The 15990-nt window shown below is 38.6% G+C and overlaps 1 protein-coding gene across 1 annotated transcript in view; it reads left to right on the top strand.

Moving 5' to 3' along the window:
• The window catches only part of NUDT14 (nudix hydrolase 14), a 59408-nt gene that overhangs the window by 29266 nt on the left and 14152 nt on the right, over window positions 1-15990 (top strand). Inside the window, exon 3 of the mRNA XM_064422868.1 lies at window positions 12579-12643. Coding sequence (XP_064278938.1) covers window positions 12579-12643 — 65 coding nt within the window. The remainder of the gene's footprint in view (window positions 1-12578; window positions 12644-15990) is intronic.

Here is a 15990-nt window from a genome sequence, read left to right as displayed (position 1 = left end):
CAGATGCACAACAGCTGCCACCCCAACTTATTAGTGACTACTGTTGAACTGCAGAATGTCTAACACTCTTTCACAAGGAAATTCATTGCAGCTTCTGACACCAAAGGTAGTAATGTGAACTTCCTGCATAGGAAATCCATGGGTTTACATAATTTTTTTTTCGTGAATAGGAAGGCAATTATTACCCAATACATTAGTTGGATTCAAAATCCCTTGTAATACTTTAAAGCCCTACATTTTGATGTATTTTAATAGCTGTGATGCTTATTATATGGAAAAGTCATGTTAACTAGTTCCTGAAGATTATAAAGAACTTCATGCTGAGAGAGCTCTTACAGGTTCATTACTGTCAATGAAAGACAAATATTGAAGGAGAGGAGAGGAAAGGTTTCTGGGACACAGTTCTGTTGGTCAGGATTTCCTGGTGTGTATGTCTCCTTGAAGAAGATTGTAGATGTTTTCCAGAATTGAGATCCCTTTTCCATAATACTTTTTCATAAGTATTCACAGCTTACTACTTAGGGAAGTGCTGTAAGACTGTTAAATGCTCCAAGTGGTTGTAATAGGGCTGTTTACCTGAGCTCAGCATGTTCTATAAAAATCTGTAAAGAACACATGTATATATTATATATTTACATGGAATTGATATGTATTATGAATTTAGTGATGATGAATTAAAAAAACAACTGTGTAATCATATAAAACCTGACATTGTGCCTAACCCATGTCTTTATTTGTCATCCTCTTTCAGCAGCACAAGTAAACACGCTTAAGACTGACTTCCTTGCTGCATGGTAGTGAACTGAGAGCTTGTGTGCTGGGTTCCTTTGGGACCCCAGTGTTCTGTCTCATTTCAGATTAGGTCAATATAAGCCAATATTTAGTAGATTTGTATCAGAAGATACAGGAAAATATCTACCAAGAGAGATGAAGTTATTGTTGTATAAATGTATCCTTTCCAACTGTTCAGATGAACAGCTGATTAAATTTTACAAAGACAAAAACACAAGGGCTGCAGTAGTCACTTCATTTGCTTTAGATGTGAGTCATCTTTTAAAATCTCACTATATGTTGCAGTGGGGCAAGATCATTTAACCATATGTAGTCTGGTGGTATAACTCTAGCGTAAGGTAAAATAGCAGAATTGGTATTACTTTTCCTTTTTTCCTTTTGTTTCTTTTCTTTTCTTTAGTTGTTTGCACATCTGGGCATGAGTCTACAGTGTGTGGTTCATGAGATTTCTTGAGATCAGGATCATTCAGAACTAGACATCAGTCCTGAACTCACTGCTGTAATTTATGTTGAACAAATAATTGCTTATTCCCAATCCCTCCCTGCCACTTAAAGACAAAAATAGTTATGTGCAATTTATTACTTGTCACACAATAACCTGCGTTAAGGCAAACCTTCAGAACCTGTGCTGTCAAAAGTCAACTGTGTGTCAGCATAGACAAAAGAAGCAGCATTTCTTACCATATTTAGGTTTAAATTCTAGCAGAAGGAAGACCCACGACACAAGGATATACCTATGGACGGTAGTTTGGTCTTGGAATGCTTTGCCCAGAATATCCATCCTTAAAGAAATCCAAACCTTGACTGGACAAGGCTCTGAGAAATCAGGCCTAACTTAGAGTTATAGTGACTTTTAATAGGAGATTGGATCAGATGATTTCCAAAAATTATTTATGTCCCGAAGGTTTCTATGATTTTACAAGCACATTAAATGCATAATGAGTGTTACAATTCCCATCTGAAAACTGTCAAAAATTTGTAAACTTGTCAAGAAATTTGTCAATTTCTAAGCCATTTTTCTATTGAAAAACAGTGATCTTACTATTGTTCTTATCCTGTGGAGTTAGATTTAAGTTAATCTTTCTTTGAAACATGCAGATGAACTTTATCAGAGCTCATTGGAAGATTTTAGTATGTCAGTAGAAACAACAATGAAGTTTACTAAAAATGAATGAAGAGAAGTAAAAATCCTTGACTACCTCTTCTCCACTGTAATTATTGAAAAAGTTTATTAAGGTGTTGCTCCTAAGAGTTGCATAATTTTGGCCTGTTGTGTCAGGCACACAGCAAAAGATGCTTTCTGCAGTTATACACTGCTTACTTTTCTAATTAAGTGTAATTTTCCCTTTAATACTCAAGATGATGTATTGGTCATTATTAAACATATCCTGATGAAAATCAGGCAGAGTGCAAGCAATGAAAATTTAGATACAAGGTGTACTTCAAGGTTCTTTTTAGGCTTGGGTCTGTCAGAGCTGGGTAGCAATTTCTGGGGGTGTGATTTGTGGGCTGAAGAGCTGGTAATTTTTTTAAGGACTCAGCTTTTAAAAATGAAAGTCTTAATTGGGAGAACATTTTCCTTCTGCAAATTTGTGGTGATTTTCTGTTAGAAATAGAAACATACTAAATTTTACAGAGTAACCATCGATACCTGTAACAAAAAAATATTCTCTAAAACCAGACTCAGGTTACAGTTATATTCTCCCTCATCCTAATTTTGCTATATATAGTACAGTAAGAGCCTGAAATGTAATACTTAAGTTCTACATTCATCTACTTTATAAAGCAATAGACCACATTCGTTTCAGGTTTCAGCAGCTCCCCTTAAACAGATTCAAGGCTTTTAAAAGGCATAATTTGGGAACAGATGAAGGTCAGTGTACAGTCATGTGCTCCCTTCTGTGCTTTGAGTAATAACGCTTGAAACAGGGACACAACTGTACCTTTTCCTAGTTGACAAAACAAAATTATGTCTACCTCTCTATTTGAAAGTATGAAAAATTCACTGTAAAGTTCACTGCATTTAAAAGAGAACAAATTTGAGGAGACTGAACTGTGTGCAAGATAGTTATGTGAGTTCCTCTCATCTCTGAAAATACCATGTGATGAGTAAAAAGCATTTGGATTAAAAAACTTGCAACTCTGCATGTGCATTGTACCCCATTCATGCTGCATTTTTACTTGCAAAATCTTATCACAGTGACTCAGCATGAATTCCTGACTTCAAAAATTCTTAATGAAAAACCCTGAAAGTTTATCCTTATATTCCTGCTTTATAAGATTTGCCTTTTTGTTTTTTCAAGTAAAGAGATTAATTTGTTTTCCATTTCAAACAAATTAATTCCTAATCTAATTTTCTTCCTCGGAAGAAATGACTTCACACTTTATCTATTACAAAGACAACTGTAAAGTGTAGTTTTCCATCAGGAGTGAGTTTACAGGGTGAAAAAACCAAAGCAACCTCCACCTTGGCTTGTTCCCTCCTGCAGGTCCCAGTCCTGCAGGCAAACAGGAGGAGGTTCTCGAGGCAGGTTAGAATTGAGCACGGCTCCAAAGGAGGAGATGCAGGTGTGGAGGCTGTGTGCTGTGCAGGTACCTGGCCAGGGCAGAGATCAGGAGCTCCTGCCTGGGGCACTGAGGAATGCAGCCCAGCAGCTGCAGCTGCATCCCAGCCCTGGCCACGGGACCAGCCAGGGATGGGTCACCAGAGCCAGGCCAGTGGCCTGCAGGAGCCACGGGTGCTATTCTGGCTCAGGGCTGGAGCAGGCAGCTATGGAGACAGGGTGGAAGTCATGTGCCCTGACCACATTATAGGAGTGGATTAAATTCCTTCTCCTATTTCATATGCCAGATCATTTGGGCTTTATGGAAACTGAATCCTGTATGTATTTTTCTGGTTTATGTCCTAGTGTATTATAAGGCACCATGAAATGTAACTCAGATGCTTCCTTTGTGCAAGAATTATCACAGTAGCTTTAAAATGCAGCTTTTAAACATCATTACAGGTAAAAAAAAAGAAAAATGTTTTTCTTGGGTGGCATATGCTTTTTACTTTCAATGATGTGCTGTTATTCTGTAAACCTTGTCTGTCTTTGTAATGTCTCCTCCAGGGTGTCAATGATGTGGAATTCTCTTGATTATCTTCAAAGATAGTGTGGAAGATAATGCGCTGTTTAAAATCAACTGGATGTAGTTCAACAAACAAAAATAATGAAAAGTTTAGGGAAATAATAGCTGAGAGAAGGGAATGAGGGCTGGGCATGTTCATGCAAAGGATATCACAATTGAGGAGAGAAATTACCGCTTATCATAAAATGTAAAGGAACGTTACAGAACAGGCCAGAATAATTTAATTTCATCAGTAATCAATGACAGAATGAGAAATGATGTATGGTGGGGAAAATATTTAAATATTTTTAAAATTAAGCACTAATAAACTGTTTTGACCAATAAGCAATAAGATAATCCAGGAAGGCATGTTTTGTAATCACTGTCATTGAAAATGCTCAGGTCTAGGCTTGATATCTATCAAGGATGTTATCAGGATAGTGATAATTTTCCTAGTATTAGAAGGAAAAAATGTAGTAGCCTATTAGTTTCCTTCAACCCAAGTAATTACATGATTTGTTTGCATACAGTATTTGCAAATAAAATGCACTTAATGCTGTGTTTTTTGTTGTTCATTTTGGGGGTTTTCTACAGTGAAGACTTGACAGATCCTCTGCTTTTGTGCCAGGAATTCTGCAGGCGTATTTACTGTCTTTTAAAATGAGTTACTATGTTGTTACCTTAGGATCCAATTTAAATAAAAGTATAGGAATGAGAGAAACATGAGATGAGATGCTGTAAAGTTATCAGAGAGAAACATGAAGTCATAAATTTTCAGATTCTCATTTCAGCTTCTTACGCATGTGATATGAAATCACCCTATAGTATACAATCTCTGCTGTATCACTAAAACAGGGTAAAATAGCAATAAAATCTTTATAGAGGGCATTGCTTCATTGGGAAGTTAAATATTTGCCTAATTTTAAGAACAGAATCCATGAAAATTCTTATAACTAAGAAAGTACAGTAGAATTTTGGCTTAGTCATTAATTTCTGAATACAGGTTTCTGGTATCCAGATTAGAAGAATCTTGGGTTTTTCAAAAGTTTAGAGATTTAATTTTCTACTGTTCCTGATAATATGCAAAGTAAATAAATGTGTTCATTCTCTTACAATCACTGAAATCAGACAGTGTCTTCCCTCTGCTTTCAGGTGATTTTGAAATAAACCAGTTCTGTGTGAAGGATGCCAAGAGTTTGTACATGGCCTAGAGACAGTAGCATGCACGGCCTGCATTTGGATGGGTAAAAATACTGTTAGGGAAGCTAGGAAATGTTCTGTAGTTGGAGCACCTGTATTTTAGAATTGTAGCTGAAAACATCTCTTGGAAAAGAAGGAATTATTTAAACCTTATTCTAGGAAAATGTGAACAATTATCAGTTTCTCACTGATGGTACTGAGAGTGTGCAGTTATACCTGGCAAATGTGTTATGCACATCATGCTTGGATTTTGGTAGGTAATTAACAAAGTTCTGGTTTCCCCTTACCTTAGTGCAGCACACTTGAACTTTTTTGTTTTGTGAGCTGTCCTTGTAACCTGATGGTATTTTAAATCTTTGACTTCTGCCATTTCAGAATGGAATAGACATACTTAGGCTTTTTAGGTGGATTATTTATTGGTCTTACTATGTGATAGCATTTATAAATGGCAGTTTCACAAATAATTAGGAATTGGAACAAAAGCCCATCAGGCTCTGACATCTGCTGCACATAATTCCCATAAAGCTGTATTTAATCAAATAAGTTAGCATAAAACCTGAATTTATTTATTAAAATATTTTGTTGAAAGAATCCTATTGAGATGCAACGTGTCATTTCTAAGGGTATCCTGGGATACTGGCCAAGATATGGCACTTAAGGAATGTTATTGAGAGCAGTGTGCTTTGATGTCTCATTTATTTTGCAGTTGAATTTTCTTTCTAATTTTTCTTTGTTGTATGAAAATAAGTTGCTGAGAGAATTGTTTATTCCAAAGAAGTTATCCTGATGATATTCTGGTTGGCAATACAGATTGCTACTTTACAAGTAGATGCAAAATGTGTATTAAAAGTGCATATATATGGGTTTGTAACCACTTCGTAGTTCATTTTTACGCTGGTCTGATGATTAACCAAATATATGCTTCCTGCTTTATGGTGTCATGAACAACTTCCTGCTGCAGTTCAGTTTACTGAAACCAGTCTTCCTTTTGATTTTTTTCCAAAGTAACTTTTATTTTCTCAAGCATACATGGCTCACCACTTTATTTTGGGTTTATTTAGTATTAAATATTTATGTTGTGTTGGAGAAAGCATTCAAATTTCATCAGAATACAGAAGTCTTTTAGATGTCTCTAATTATCTATTGCCAAATCCACTTTATCTGTGATTAGTATGAAAGAGTGAATGTTTTTGTCAGGAGCTTATAGCTTTGCTTTTGTAATAGGCTCCATTTTTAAGCAGCCAATTGGATTGGTGTAGGCCTTTGAAAGATGCAAAATGCTTTGAAGGAAAACTTAAATGAACCAGTAAAGACTGTGCAAGCACACACATTTAATCTCAGGACTATCTGCATTATAGCTAAAGCTCTGGGAAACTAAAGGAATTGCACTGGAGAATAATCAAAGGGTACAGCTTTATTACATCTCTGTTCTGAAAACGAAGGGGCTGTTTTCTCTGGCTTAAGGTACTGGGTGCTGTGCTGATAAAAGGAAGAAGACAGCACTTTAGACACCACATGAGAAATTTTCAGGACATGTCCAGCTGTGCAATTGATCACTGATTTGAATACAGAGGTGGCACAGGGGCTACATACCATTTTTTTGTACGGACGTAAAAAATAATTTTGAAATAAGATGAAGTAGGCCCTCCTGAAGGCTGACTCCTCCCAAAGAATTGGCTCTCAAACCAGTTTAGGTGGTTTTTGATTATCACTTTCAAATTGAAGGCACAGTCATTTTAGGTTCAAACAAGAAGAGGACACATTCACAAATGTGAACGTGGTTGTGTGGGGACCTTGCAGGGTCTGAAGGGGACCCACAGAGAAGGCAGAGAGAGACTCTGTCAGGAACTGTGGTGACAGGACAAGGAGCAAGAGGTACAGATTCAAAGAGGCAAAGTTTAGGTTAGATATTAGGAAGAAATGTTTTACTGTGAGGGTGGTGAGGCACTGGAACAGGTTGCCCAGGGAGGCTGGGGATGCCCCAAGCCTGGAAGTGTTTAAAGCCAGGTTGGATAACACCTGGAACAGCCTGGTCTGGTGGGAGGTATCCCTGCCCATGGCAGTGGGGGTTGAGTGTAGAGGATCTTTAAGGTCCATTCCAGCCCTTTAGCACATTATAAACATAATTTAGTTGTGATCTGGGGTGTTTCTCAAACACAATATTTAAAAAAGACTAGATGGAATTATAGGCTTGACATGGAACACTATGAATAATCAATTTGTCATCCCTCTATGAACAAAGAAAGCCAAATTCATATAAGTTCAAGAAGAAAAACAAATTTATACTTGAAAGCTAAAACAATTATGGGATTTCTGAATTATTTATTTATTTCTTACTAACTTTTCATCTAGTATGATTTGTAAATCTTGACATTTTCTCCTTTATGAGCTATGTGGGCAAAAATATGAAATGTATGTTTTATATTCACATGCTCTCCAGCAGAGATGAATGCATCTCTAAATACCTCTGTGGTTGCACACTACATTTGATTATTTTCTTCTGATTGTATCAAAGGGATTTTTAAAACCAAATATCTGTTGAGAGTCAAGGGGGCTGATTAAATCACTTACTTGCTTTTATTCCTGCATGCCGTTTTTGTGTCTCCTTTTGGAATCTGCCATTCCTTTTATTTTGTCTTCATTGAGAATGGTAACTGAAATACTGCAGGCACAGTATTAGTAGTATTGGAGGGGTTTTGGTAGTTTGGCTTGGTTAGTTTGTTGTGGTTTTTTAGAAATCATACATCATTAGTTCCTAAAGTCTCCCCCATGGAGCTGAGATTATTGTTTGTAGGCAGCATTTACCAGTATTACAAGCTTTAAGCTAATTTTGAGATACTTTTTAACCTTTAAAAGTAGATGAAAGTGGCTGAGGTTAATAGCTGAGAAGTCCTGGCTTTCAATGTTAATACCAGACTTTTTTTAGGTGCTTTATCTTCCACTGTTCATTTCTGATCACAATTTGTGTGTGTCACACACATATCCATGCTTGGCACAAGCAGCTCCTGAGTTGCTCTTACAAGGATTTAAGAAAGGTCAATTTCTTTGCCTGTGTTGCCTCATAATTTACCTAATGTATTAGTATTTTAGTTATTAGTACAGGATTGTCATTAAAAGTCCTCATCTCCAGCCTTGAGAGTCTTAGCTCACTGACAGAAGTACAGGAGTCTTGTCCCTGTCTTTGCTATTGCTGTACTGTGGGGATTTTCTAAAATTATTTTTTGGTTTACAAATTCACGTTTGTAAAGTCAGCTTTAAGGCCGCATTTAAGAATAAAGAAAGACTGAATCCATCTTTATTTATTAAAGGATTTTGAAAGTTTGTCTCATGAAAAGCAATTAGTAAGTGTCAGCAGTTGCATGTGGATTAACTAGAGCCCTAGAAGTACACATTTAAGAAGCTGTGGTAAAGTTCATTTGCTGATCTCAGTTTCTGGGATGCATTTCAAAAGAATTAACTTTGCATGGTCCATATGTGTGTGTGCACATTTTAACAGGATGTCAGTTTTCATCTGTCCCCTACCTCAGAGCTGCTGTGGTCAAATGCTGCATGCCCTGTGCTGCTCCATGAAACACCACCTTCCTTTCTCAGTTTGAGAGTGTGAAGTTGCAGTATTTCTAGCTAAATGTCTGCTGAGCTGGAATATCACAAAGCATCAGTTACTGTGATTTCAATAAATACAGAGCTGTACTATGTTGGGGGAAGGAAAATGGTGGAAGTAGTTTTCTATGGCACACAATGGAGTCATTTTCTAAACTATTCTCAGCGGTGTTTTCAGCTGTAAAGGCTGTATTCAGGTGGGTGTTACCTCTTTTCATAAGAGTCTTAAAGGTGGAGGAGGAATTCAGGTTCTGCACTCTTGTGTTGCAGTGTCCTTGGGTCAGCTTCTGATTTCTGCACATTGCCTTAGTTTAGAGAAGTCAAATATCCATCAGAGAATCCTAATACCTATTTCACTCGGGGCTTTTTTTAAGTTTAAATGGTTAAATGCTACATGAGAGTTTGGCTGAATAGTTGGAATCCCTTTCAGAAAACATTGTGTTAGGTGCCAAGACCAGACACACACCAGTGCAACAACAGCTCTAGTACAGGTTAAATGCTCTTTGTATGTGACATTTTAGGTACATATCTTTCTTAAAATACTTTAAAGCTACTCTAATTGTTGCCATATTTATAGAAAGAACAATATTCTACATCACTGCACAGTAAGCTGTTTACATGCAAGCTTTCTTTGGGGAGAACTTCTGTAATTAGAGTAGTGATTTATTTTATGTATAAAGTGAGTGGGAGCTACTGCAGTGGGAAGTTGAGGATGAGGTTGAGCTGAAGGCTGAGTAGGTCTGTGGTCTTCACCAGCCCTGGAAGACACTGTACACACCTTGTCATCTCTTAAAAAGTTCTTTTTCTGTTTGGTTGTAGTCCCTAATGCAGCCACGACAGATGTGGTGTGGAGGAGCCAGGTCTCCTTCACTGGGCAGTGGTGTTTGCATTCCTGAGCTCTCCTTTTACACCTCTGGTGTCCCCCAGAGTCAGCTGCTGGAGGAATGGCCAGCAAAGATCCACACCTCTGGAATATGGTAAAAGTGATCTGCCACATCAAGTGTAAAGATTAGCAGGTCTGAGCTGAGAGTGTTTTCTTAGTGCAGAGGTGTTACAGCTTGTTTTAAGGCATGGATGGAAGCTTGGGATTTATCGTGATCCTTTTATATCTGGGTATTGTTTTCCTTTGTAAAATATAATAAACAAAGTGGTCTTGTGCTCCTGTTTGAGACAAGAAGCTTGTTGGTACATTAGGACTTTGATATCCATTTTAGATTAAATTCTTGTATAGTATTACTGCCTTCTTTTAGGGAGTGTGGCTGGGCTTTTTTTTTTCCCCAGTACTTCTGTGTGTTTTTCCTAAATGTACAACTTTGGCTTCATTTCTTTTCTGTATCTTTTGGGTGTGGAGATGCTCACAAAAGTCTTTGTGGATGTTTTAATTTTTCGTATGTTTACTCCTCACTTAAAAGCTGTGTATATAATACCCTAAAATAGATCTGGTTGTAATATTTTGAAGGGAATTACCTTGAAGCATCAAATACTTCTGTAATACCCCATGGTATGGCACCACTGAAAGATGTGTTTGGACCTACTAATGGATTTGTAGTAGTTCTTTTTAGTAGCCTATATCATCTGTAAAAATAGCAATCTCAAACTGATTTTGTAGTGAATTCTTTGTATGATGGTTTAAAACTCCAGAAGATAAATATTTTCCTTGTGGGCCACACCAATCATGTGAACCCACATTTTGGGTCATTATAAAGAAACCCACTGAAAATGGGAGTGAGGCTCCTCCACTTAGCTCAGTTGAACTGTCTTGCTTTAACTTTGTGTAATACTCAGATAACTGTCCTGAATGCAGCCTTCAGTGGGTTTTCAGACCTGGTGACCTGTGGAAATATTTCATGTTATATTGTGTCTTGTGAACAATGAAACAGCAAATGGCATTCCCAGTGTTACCCCCCTCCTAAGAAGGTATAATTCTGAACTTTCTCCTCCATGACTCTCCAACTCTGACAGGAAATATTAGAGCTTGCGTGTTGTGGTTTGTTAAAGAATGTACATTTCTGTTCAAAATTGTTTGTCAGTCTCTCAGAAAATTAGAAGTAATTAAATAGAAAGTTCTACAGATTTGTGCCATTTCTGTACCCTCTCATCTCAAGATGGTGTGAGAAGCAGACAATTGTAATAACTTGCTGCTACTCCTTTCCAGCTAATTTGATCTTGTTCCTTAATTCTGACAGATTGTTTTTAATTTTCCCATCTGTTCCATAAAAATCTCAAGTGATTGACTCCTAGGAAAAAATAATGTCTAATAGCTGAGCCATTTTTAATGAGTTGGTATGAGTTATTTAATGAGACATGCTGAAGAAGGCAAGCCAAAGGAAAGATTGGGCCTGGGGTGGTGGATGTAAAGAAAGGTAAAGGGCAACCATCTGCTTCAGGAAGCTTCCACTCTTCATCAGCAGCTTTAGGCTGCTGCTCTCTCCACTTTCAGGCAGTGCCCGTGGACAAAACAACAAAGGTTCAGTGGCAGTAATTCCTTTTCCCCTTTTGTTTAGAGCAGTGTCTGCCCTCAGACACTACTGCTTTGGGGAGAGGATCAGTCATGAAAAGGAAAAAAAAAATCAAAGAATAAAAGAATAATATTTAAGTAACCTTAAAACTATTATGGTCTGTGGTTTAACTTCATTTCTTCCAGCACAAACTCCCAGATATTCCAGAAAGAACCCCAGTGCCAGGAATCAGAGTGAATGTTCTCCTCCAACCTCTCTGAAGGCTAAAACCTTTGCTTTAAAATTGCCTGCAAATGGCATCTCCCAGGGCAGGAAGCCATCAATATGCAGTACAGGTCTTTGAGAATAGCAAGCATGAATATAAATACTAACATCTGGACTTCTCCCTTCTGTTTGGGTTTTTATATATTATTATAATAAACATTAACATTGTTTTTAATAATCATCAGATAGCATTTTCTTTGGCAGCTTGAGACTTCATTATTAAATCAAATAGTGAAAATAAATATACAGCTCTTTTACAAGAAAAGTTGAAAGTTTGACTCAGCCCTGCAAATATGCCATTGTGAGTCTAATCCATTGTAGAATTCATAGAATAATGAATTAACGTCTCGATTGCATACAGTGAGGCAGAACAAATGAGAGAATGCTGCCATGGTAATGTACAAAATATACACTTGTTTTTTCAGGTGGCAGTGAGCAACCAACTAAGGAGAAAAACTTTCGTCTGCATTTTCTTAAACTTTCATTTAGTAAAACCTGGGAGTGTGTTAGGCAAGCAGAGAGCATCAGTACTCTACACATCCAGAGCATGTCCAAATACTCAGCCCCTCAGGTGTCCCCATGACACACACTGCAAGCAACCACTGAATGTAGCAGGAGAAGCTACTGGATTAAATTTGTACAAAATTGGACTTGGATGGTGTCTGTTTTGAAACCTGAGCTCAGCAGGAAGCTGCAGATGGAGATGCTCTGTGCTTATACAGAAGTCACTGTCTCTGAATGAGACTAGACTGTGCCTGAGGTTTTGACCATCCTAATTTGAGACTCATATAAGGGGAAAAAATGTTTTTATTTGTAAGGATTTTTTGCTATCTAGTACCAGTGTTCTTAGACTGGAAGAGGGAGTGGTGGTAGTGTTCCTGTTAGGAAGAAGGAATTGATTGGTGCTTATTTTGCATGCCAGGAGACAAAAGGGACTTAATTTTGAGCAAAATTGTCATGGGCTTTGGGAACATGATCCATTATCTATCCCTCTAGATGGATTTTGGACAAGGACCTTGCTGTGTCATGGCTTTAGTAATAAGTCTTACATGTATTTATGTAGTTGAAATTAAATTCACAAGATGTAAGTTGAATAGTTCTGCATTAATCCCTCATAAAGCATTGATCTTTTGGTGTTTTTATCTTCCTCCCCAGTGTGTCAATCCTGATCTTTAATACTTCTCGGCAGTGCTTTGTTGTGGTGAAGCAGTTCCGCCCAGGTAATCCTCTCTTTTACATTTACTTTTGCTCTCTAGTAAAGCAGGCTTTTAAGGGTTTAGCAGTTAAAACTTGGTGCATCTGTGGTGATAAAAATCTTTGTTCTATATTCTGTTTCTTTGTATGATAGCCCATCCTTTTCAGTCAGTCAGAATTTCTAACCAGGGAAATTTCCATTACAGATTAAACGAATGATCAGGGTAGTCTTGCATTCTGCTCTTGGGCTGGTTATTGTCCTTTTTTGGATTAAATTACAAACAACTCTACAATGATCATGCAAGAAATTGCTTTAATTTGAAGTTCCTTCTTGACCTACTTGTACAGAAGCACAGTGTTTTCCTTTTTGTTTTGTTTTGTCTTAAATATTCTTTTTATTTGTACTGTCTTACTGTGCATTGTGTAGTTGGGAATTTGAAATGAGAGAGATTCAGGACCGTATGCTTTTTCACCAGTATGTGGACAACTTCATTTTACCAGTTATTATGAATTTAGGTTAATGCAATTTTTTTTTCTGAGTTTTTGTATCAGTTCTTTTAATTCAAATCAATATTTACTTTCTGGAAGTTAAAAATGAAATGCGTATTCACTGCATTTTAATTAAAAGAAATGACAAGGTATTTCACTGACTGTTGCTAAGAGACAGTTTCAAGACTGCTCATGGTAGACTTTGTAGAAAACTTTCTAGGGTAGTGTCACACTGCCCTTTCTTCCTGACAGTGATTACAGCCTCTCCAGTGCTGTGCAGCAGTGTTACATTGAGAGTGCATCCTTTTCATCGAGTGCTAATTGACTTGTATAAAGTGTTTGGTTATTTGTTCATCACTAATCCACTGTCTTTTATTTGCCAGCACATAAATGGCTCCCACAGCTCTTGCTCTCTTTGAGGCAATCTTAGGGAGAAGCATGTGCCTGTATATATATACATATATATATATATGTATATATACACACACATATATATATATGTACTGAGCAGCAACACATTCATTGCATTATCTCTATGAAGGTGTCAAATCAGCCTCAAAAGATTGGAGTTAAAGCATTCCAGGGGCTGGAGCTGCTCAGACACCTGGCCAGTGTTCAGTCAGATACCCCACAGCACTTCAGTGATCTCAGCCATGCCCTGCCCTTACTCACATCCCTATATTTATAATTATATCTCCATTCCATGGTAATTGTCTGCCCTGGTGCCTGTTCCACAAAGCCTAGACAAAGGCTGAGGCTTTTCTCCTTGCCAGATCCACCAGGGTCCCACCAGGAAGGCGATCTCTCGTTGCTGGGAGGAGCAGCTGCCGCTCGCTCTGCAGGCACGTCCCCTGCACGTGTGCTGGTGCCATGTGTGCTCGCCTTTCCCCAGGCTGTGCTGGCAGGAGCAGCTTTTCCCACTGGTGTCTGTGCTGCTTGTAAAGGCACTCATCCCTCCCGTTCTGTTTGGCAGCAGCAGCCCTTATGCAGCCACGGCAGAATGGCTGCAGACAGGAGGTTTTGAGGAGCAGGGAGCTGAAGGAGTCCCTGCTGACTTGAGGGTGGCAGAAGCACACAACCAGTGAGGCAAACAGTGTGCTCTGGGATTAGATCATCTTGAATGATCATGAAATCACACATTTGGGAGGAGCAGAGAGAAGAAAGATAAGCATCTCTGGAGATGTACCTCACCCATGACTAATTTGCAAAGGTATTGGTCAATGCTTATTTTGGTAGACAATTGACCACACATTTTCAAATATAATAAAATTATATGTTGCTAGGGTTGGGACCTATGAAAACACACTCTGGTTTATTAACTGTAAGTATAATGACGTTTCAATGGATTGTGATGTTTGTTTTTCCACTGACTTAAAATAAACAGTATCAAAGATTTGAATCATAAGCCATGTTCCGTTTCAGGAGGTAGGAAACACCAGTGCAGTCAGAAGTTTAGAGAGGAGCCAGCGCCTTCCCAGACAGTGCCTTCCCACTGGCTCCTCAGTCCCTACTGTTTTCTTCTGCTTAGGGACAGCAAACATGTCCCTGTATGTGTCACCTGCAAAGGCTGCTTTTAATAATAGCAGTGATTTTCTTTGCTCCATTTGGTTGAACCATCTATCCTTTGTCCCACGTTACAGAAAGGAAGGTGAGAACATTGATTCTCCTGGAGTTTCCACTCTGAGTGGAAACTGTTACAGCCAAGTGGCTCCAGGGTGATTGGTCCAGATGTGGATTCCATCACTTCCTTGGGAAGCCTTTTCCAAAGCCTGACAAGCCTTTCTGTTGTCCTTCTTCCTGATGTGCAGCCAGAAGCTGCCCTGGCACAGGTTGGTTCCTCACCGTGCTGCCGCTCGTAGCCGTGTCCATCTGGCCATGGAGGAACTGCCCAGCAGTGGTGCAGAGGCAGTTCCTGGCCAAGGAAGCATCGGAAGAAAAGGGAACAGCAGACATGGGACAAGTGGGTGGGTGACTGTGCTGGGGCTTCTGGATTCTGCTTTCCAAACTCTTTGTGGATTTGCAGTAAGATGACAACCTGTGGTGAGGAAGAGGAGGGTGACAGGTTTCCCTCTGTAGAGTGTGCTTTAGCTAGTGGGTCACACACTGCTTTTCCATCCAGTTCTTTATTATCCAGTGCATCTCTTTGCATGTCAGTTTTGCACCTTCAAGAGAGTTATGGGAGGTTCTCTGTTCCCTGACATTAGAAGGCAGCTTGGCTTTCTAGGCTTTGCTTATCTGTGAGAGTTGAGTTTGAACTTTTGCAAACCAGGGGATATTAAATTCATAATCAGACTCCTTGGTGAATGCTCTAATATCCAGGCTCTTACAGAAGTGTCTGGTACTGCTTCTTTTCTTCCTTATCTACAGAGAAAAACTTTTCCTGCGCTTGAAGTGTGGCCATATCACAGGACTTTGCTCTGAAGAGGAATCTGAATTAGGTCCTTCTGGGAATGTAGGTGTTGATCTACGTGGGGCCAGTTGTGCTGAGGGAGGAGAATTGCATGTGCCCAATTGAATGACAGGATGGTTTTCAGGGATACAGAAGAATTTTTAAGTCACAGCTTCTTATGTCTGTACCCCACGCTTTTACCTCCATCCTGTTTTAGTATTCAAAGCCTTTAAAGGATGCATGTGTTGCTCCTTTTTTAATTATCTGATGTGGGTATGTCTAAAAAAGTACTAAAAAAGAAATGAAACTTTCAGAGGATTTGGCTCGTCTCAGAGAAATCTTGGATGTGGTTGTCATTTATGATAATTTTCCTAGCTTTTAGAAGTTTTTGGAATAATGACAATAGACACCCTTCAAGGAGCTGTCCCTTAGAGCTGGCAGGGAATATTTTTTCTGGCTTCATGCTGCACTTTAAAAAAAGACAAACCCTCGAGC

Source organism: Passer domesticus, chromosome 6 (assembly GCF_036417665.1).
Source record: "Passer domesticus isolate bPasDom1 chromosome 6, bPasDom1.hap1, whole genome shotgun sequence".
Lineage (NCBI taxonomy): Eukaryota > Metazoa > Chordata > Aves > Passeriformes > Passeridae > Passer > Passer domesticus.
The sequence above is the reverse complement of the archived record's forward strand: the minus strand, read 5'-3'. Positions and strand labels throughout refer to the sequence as shown.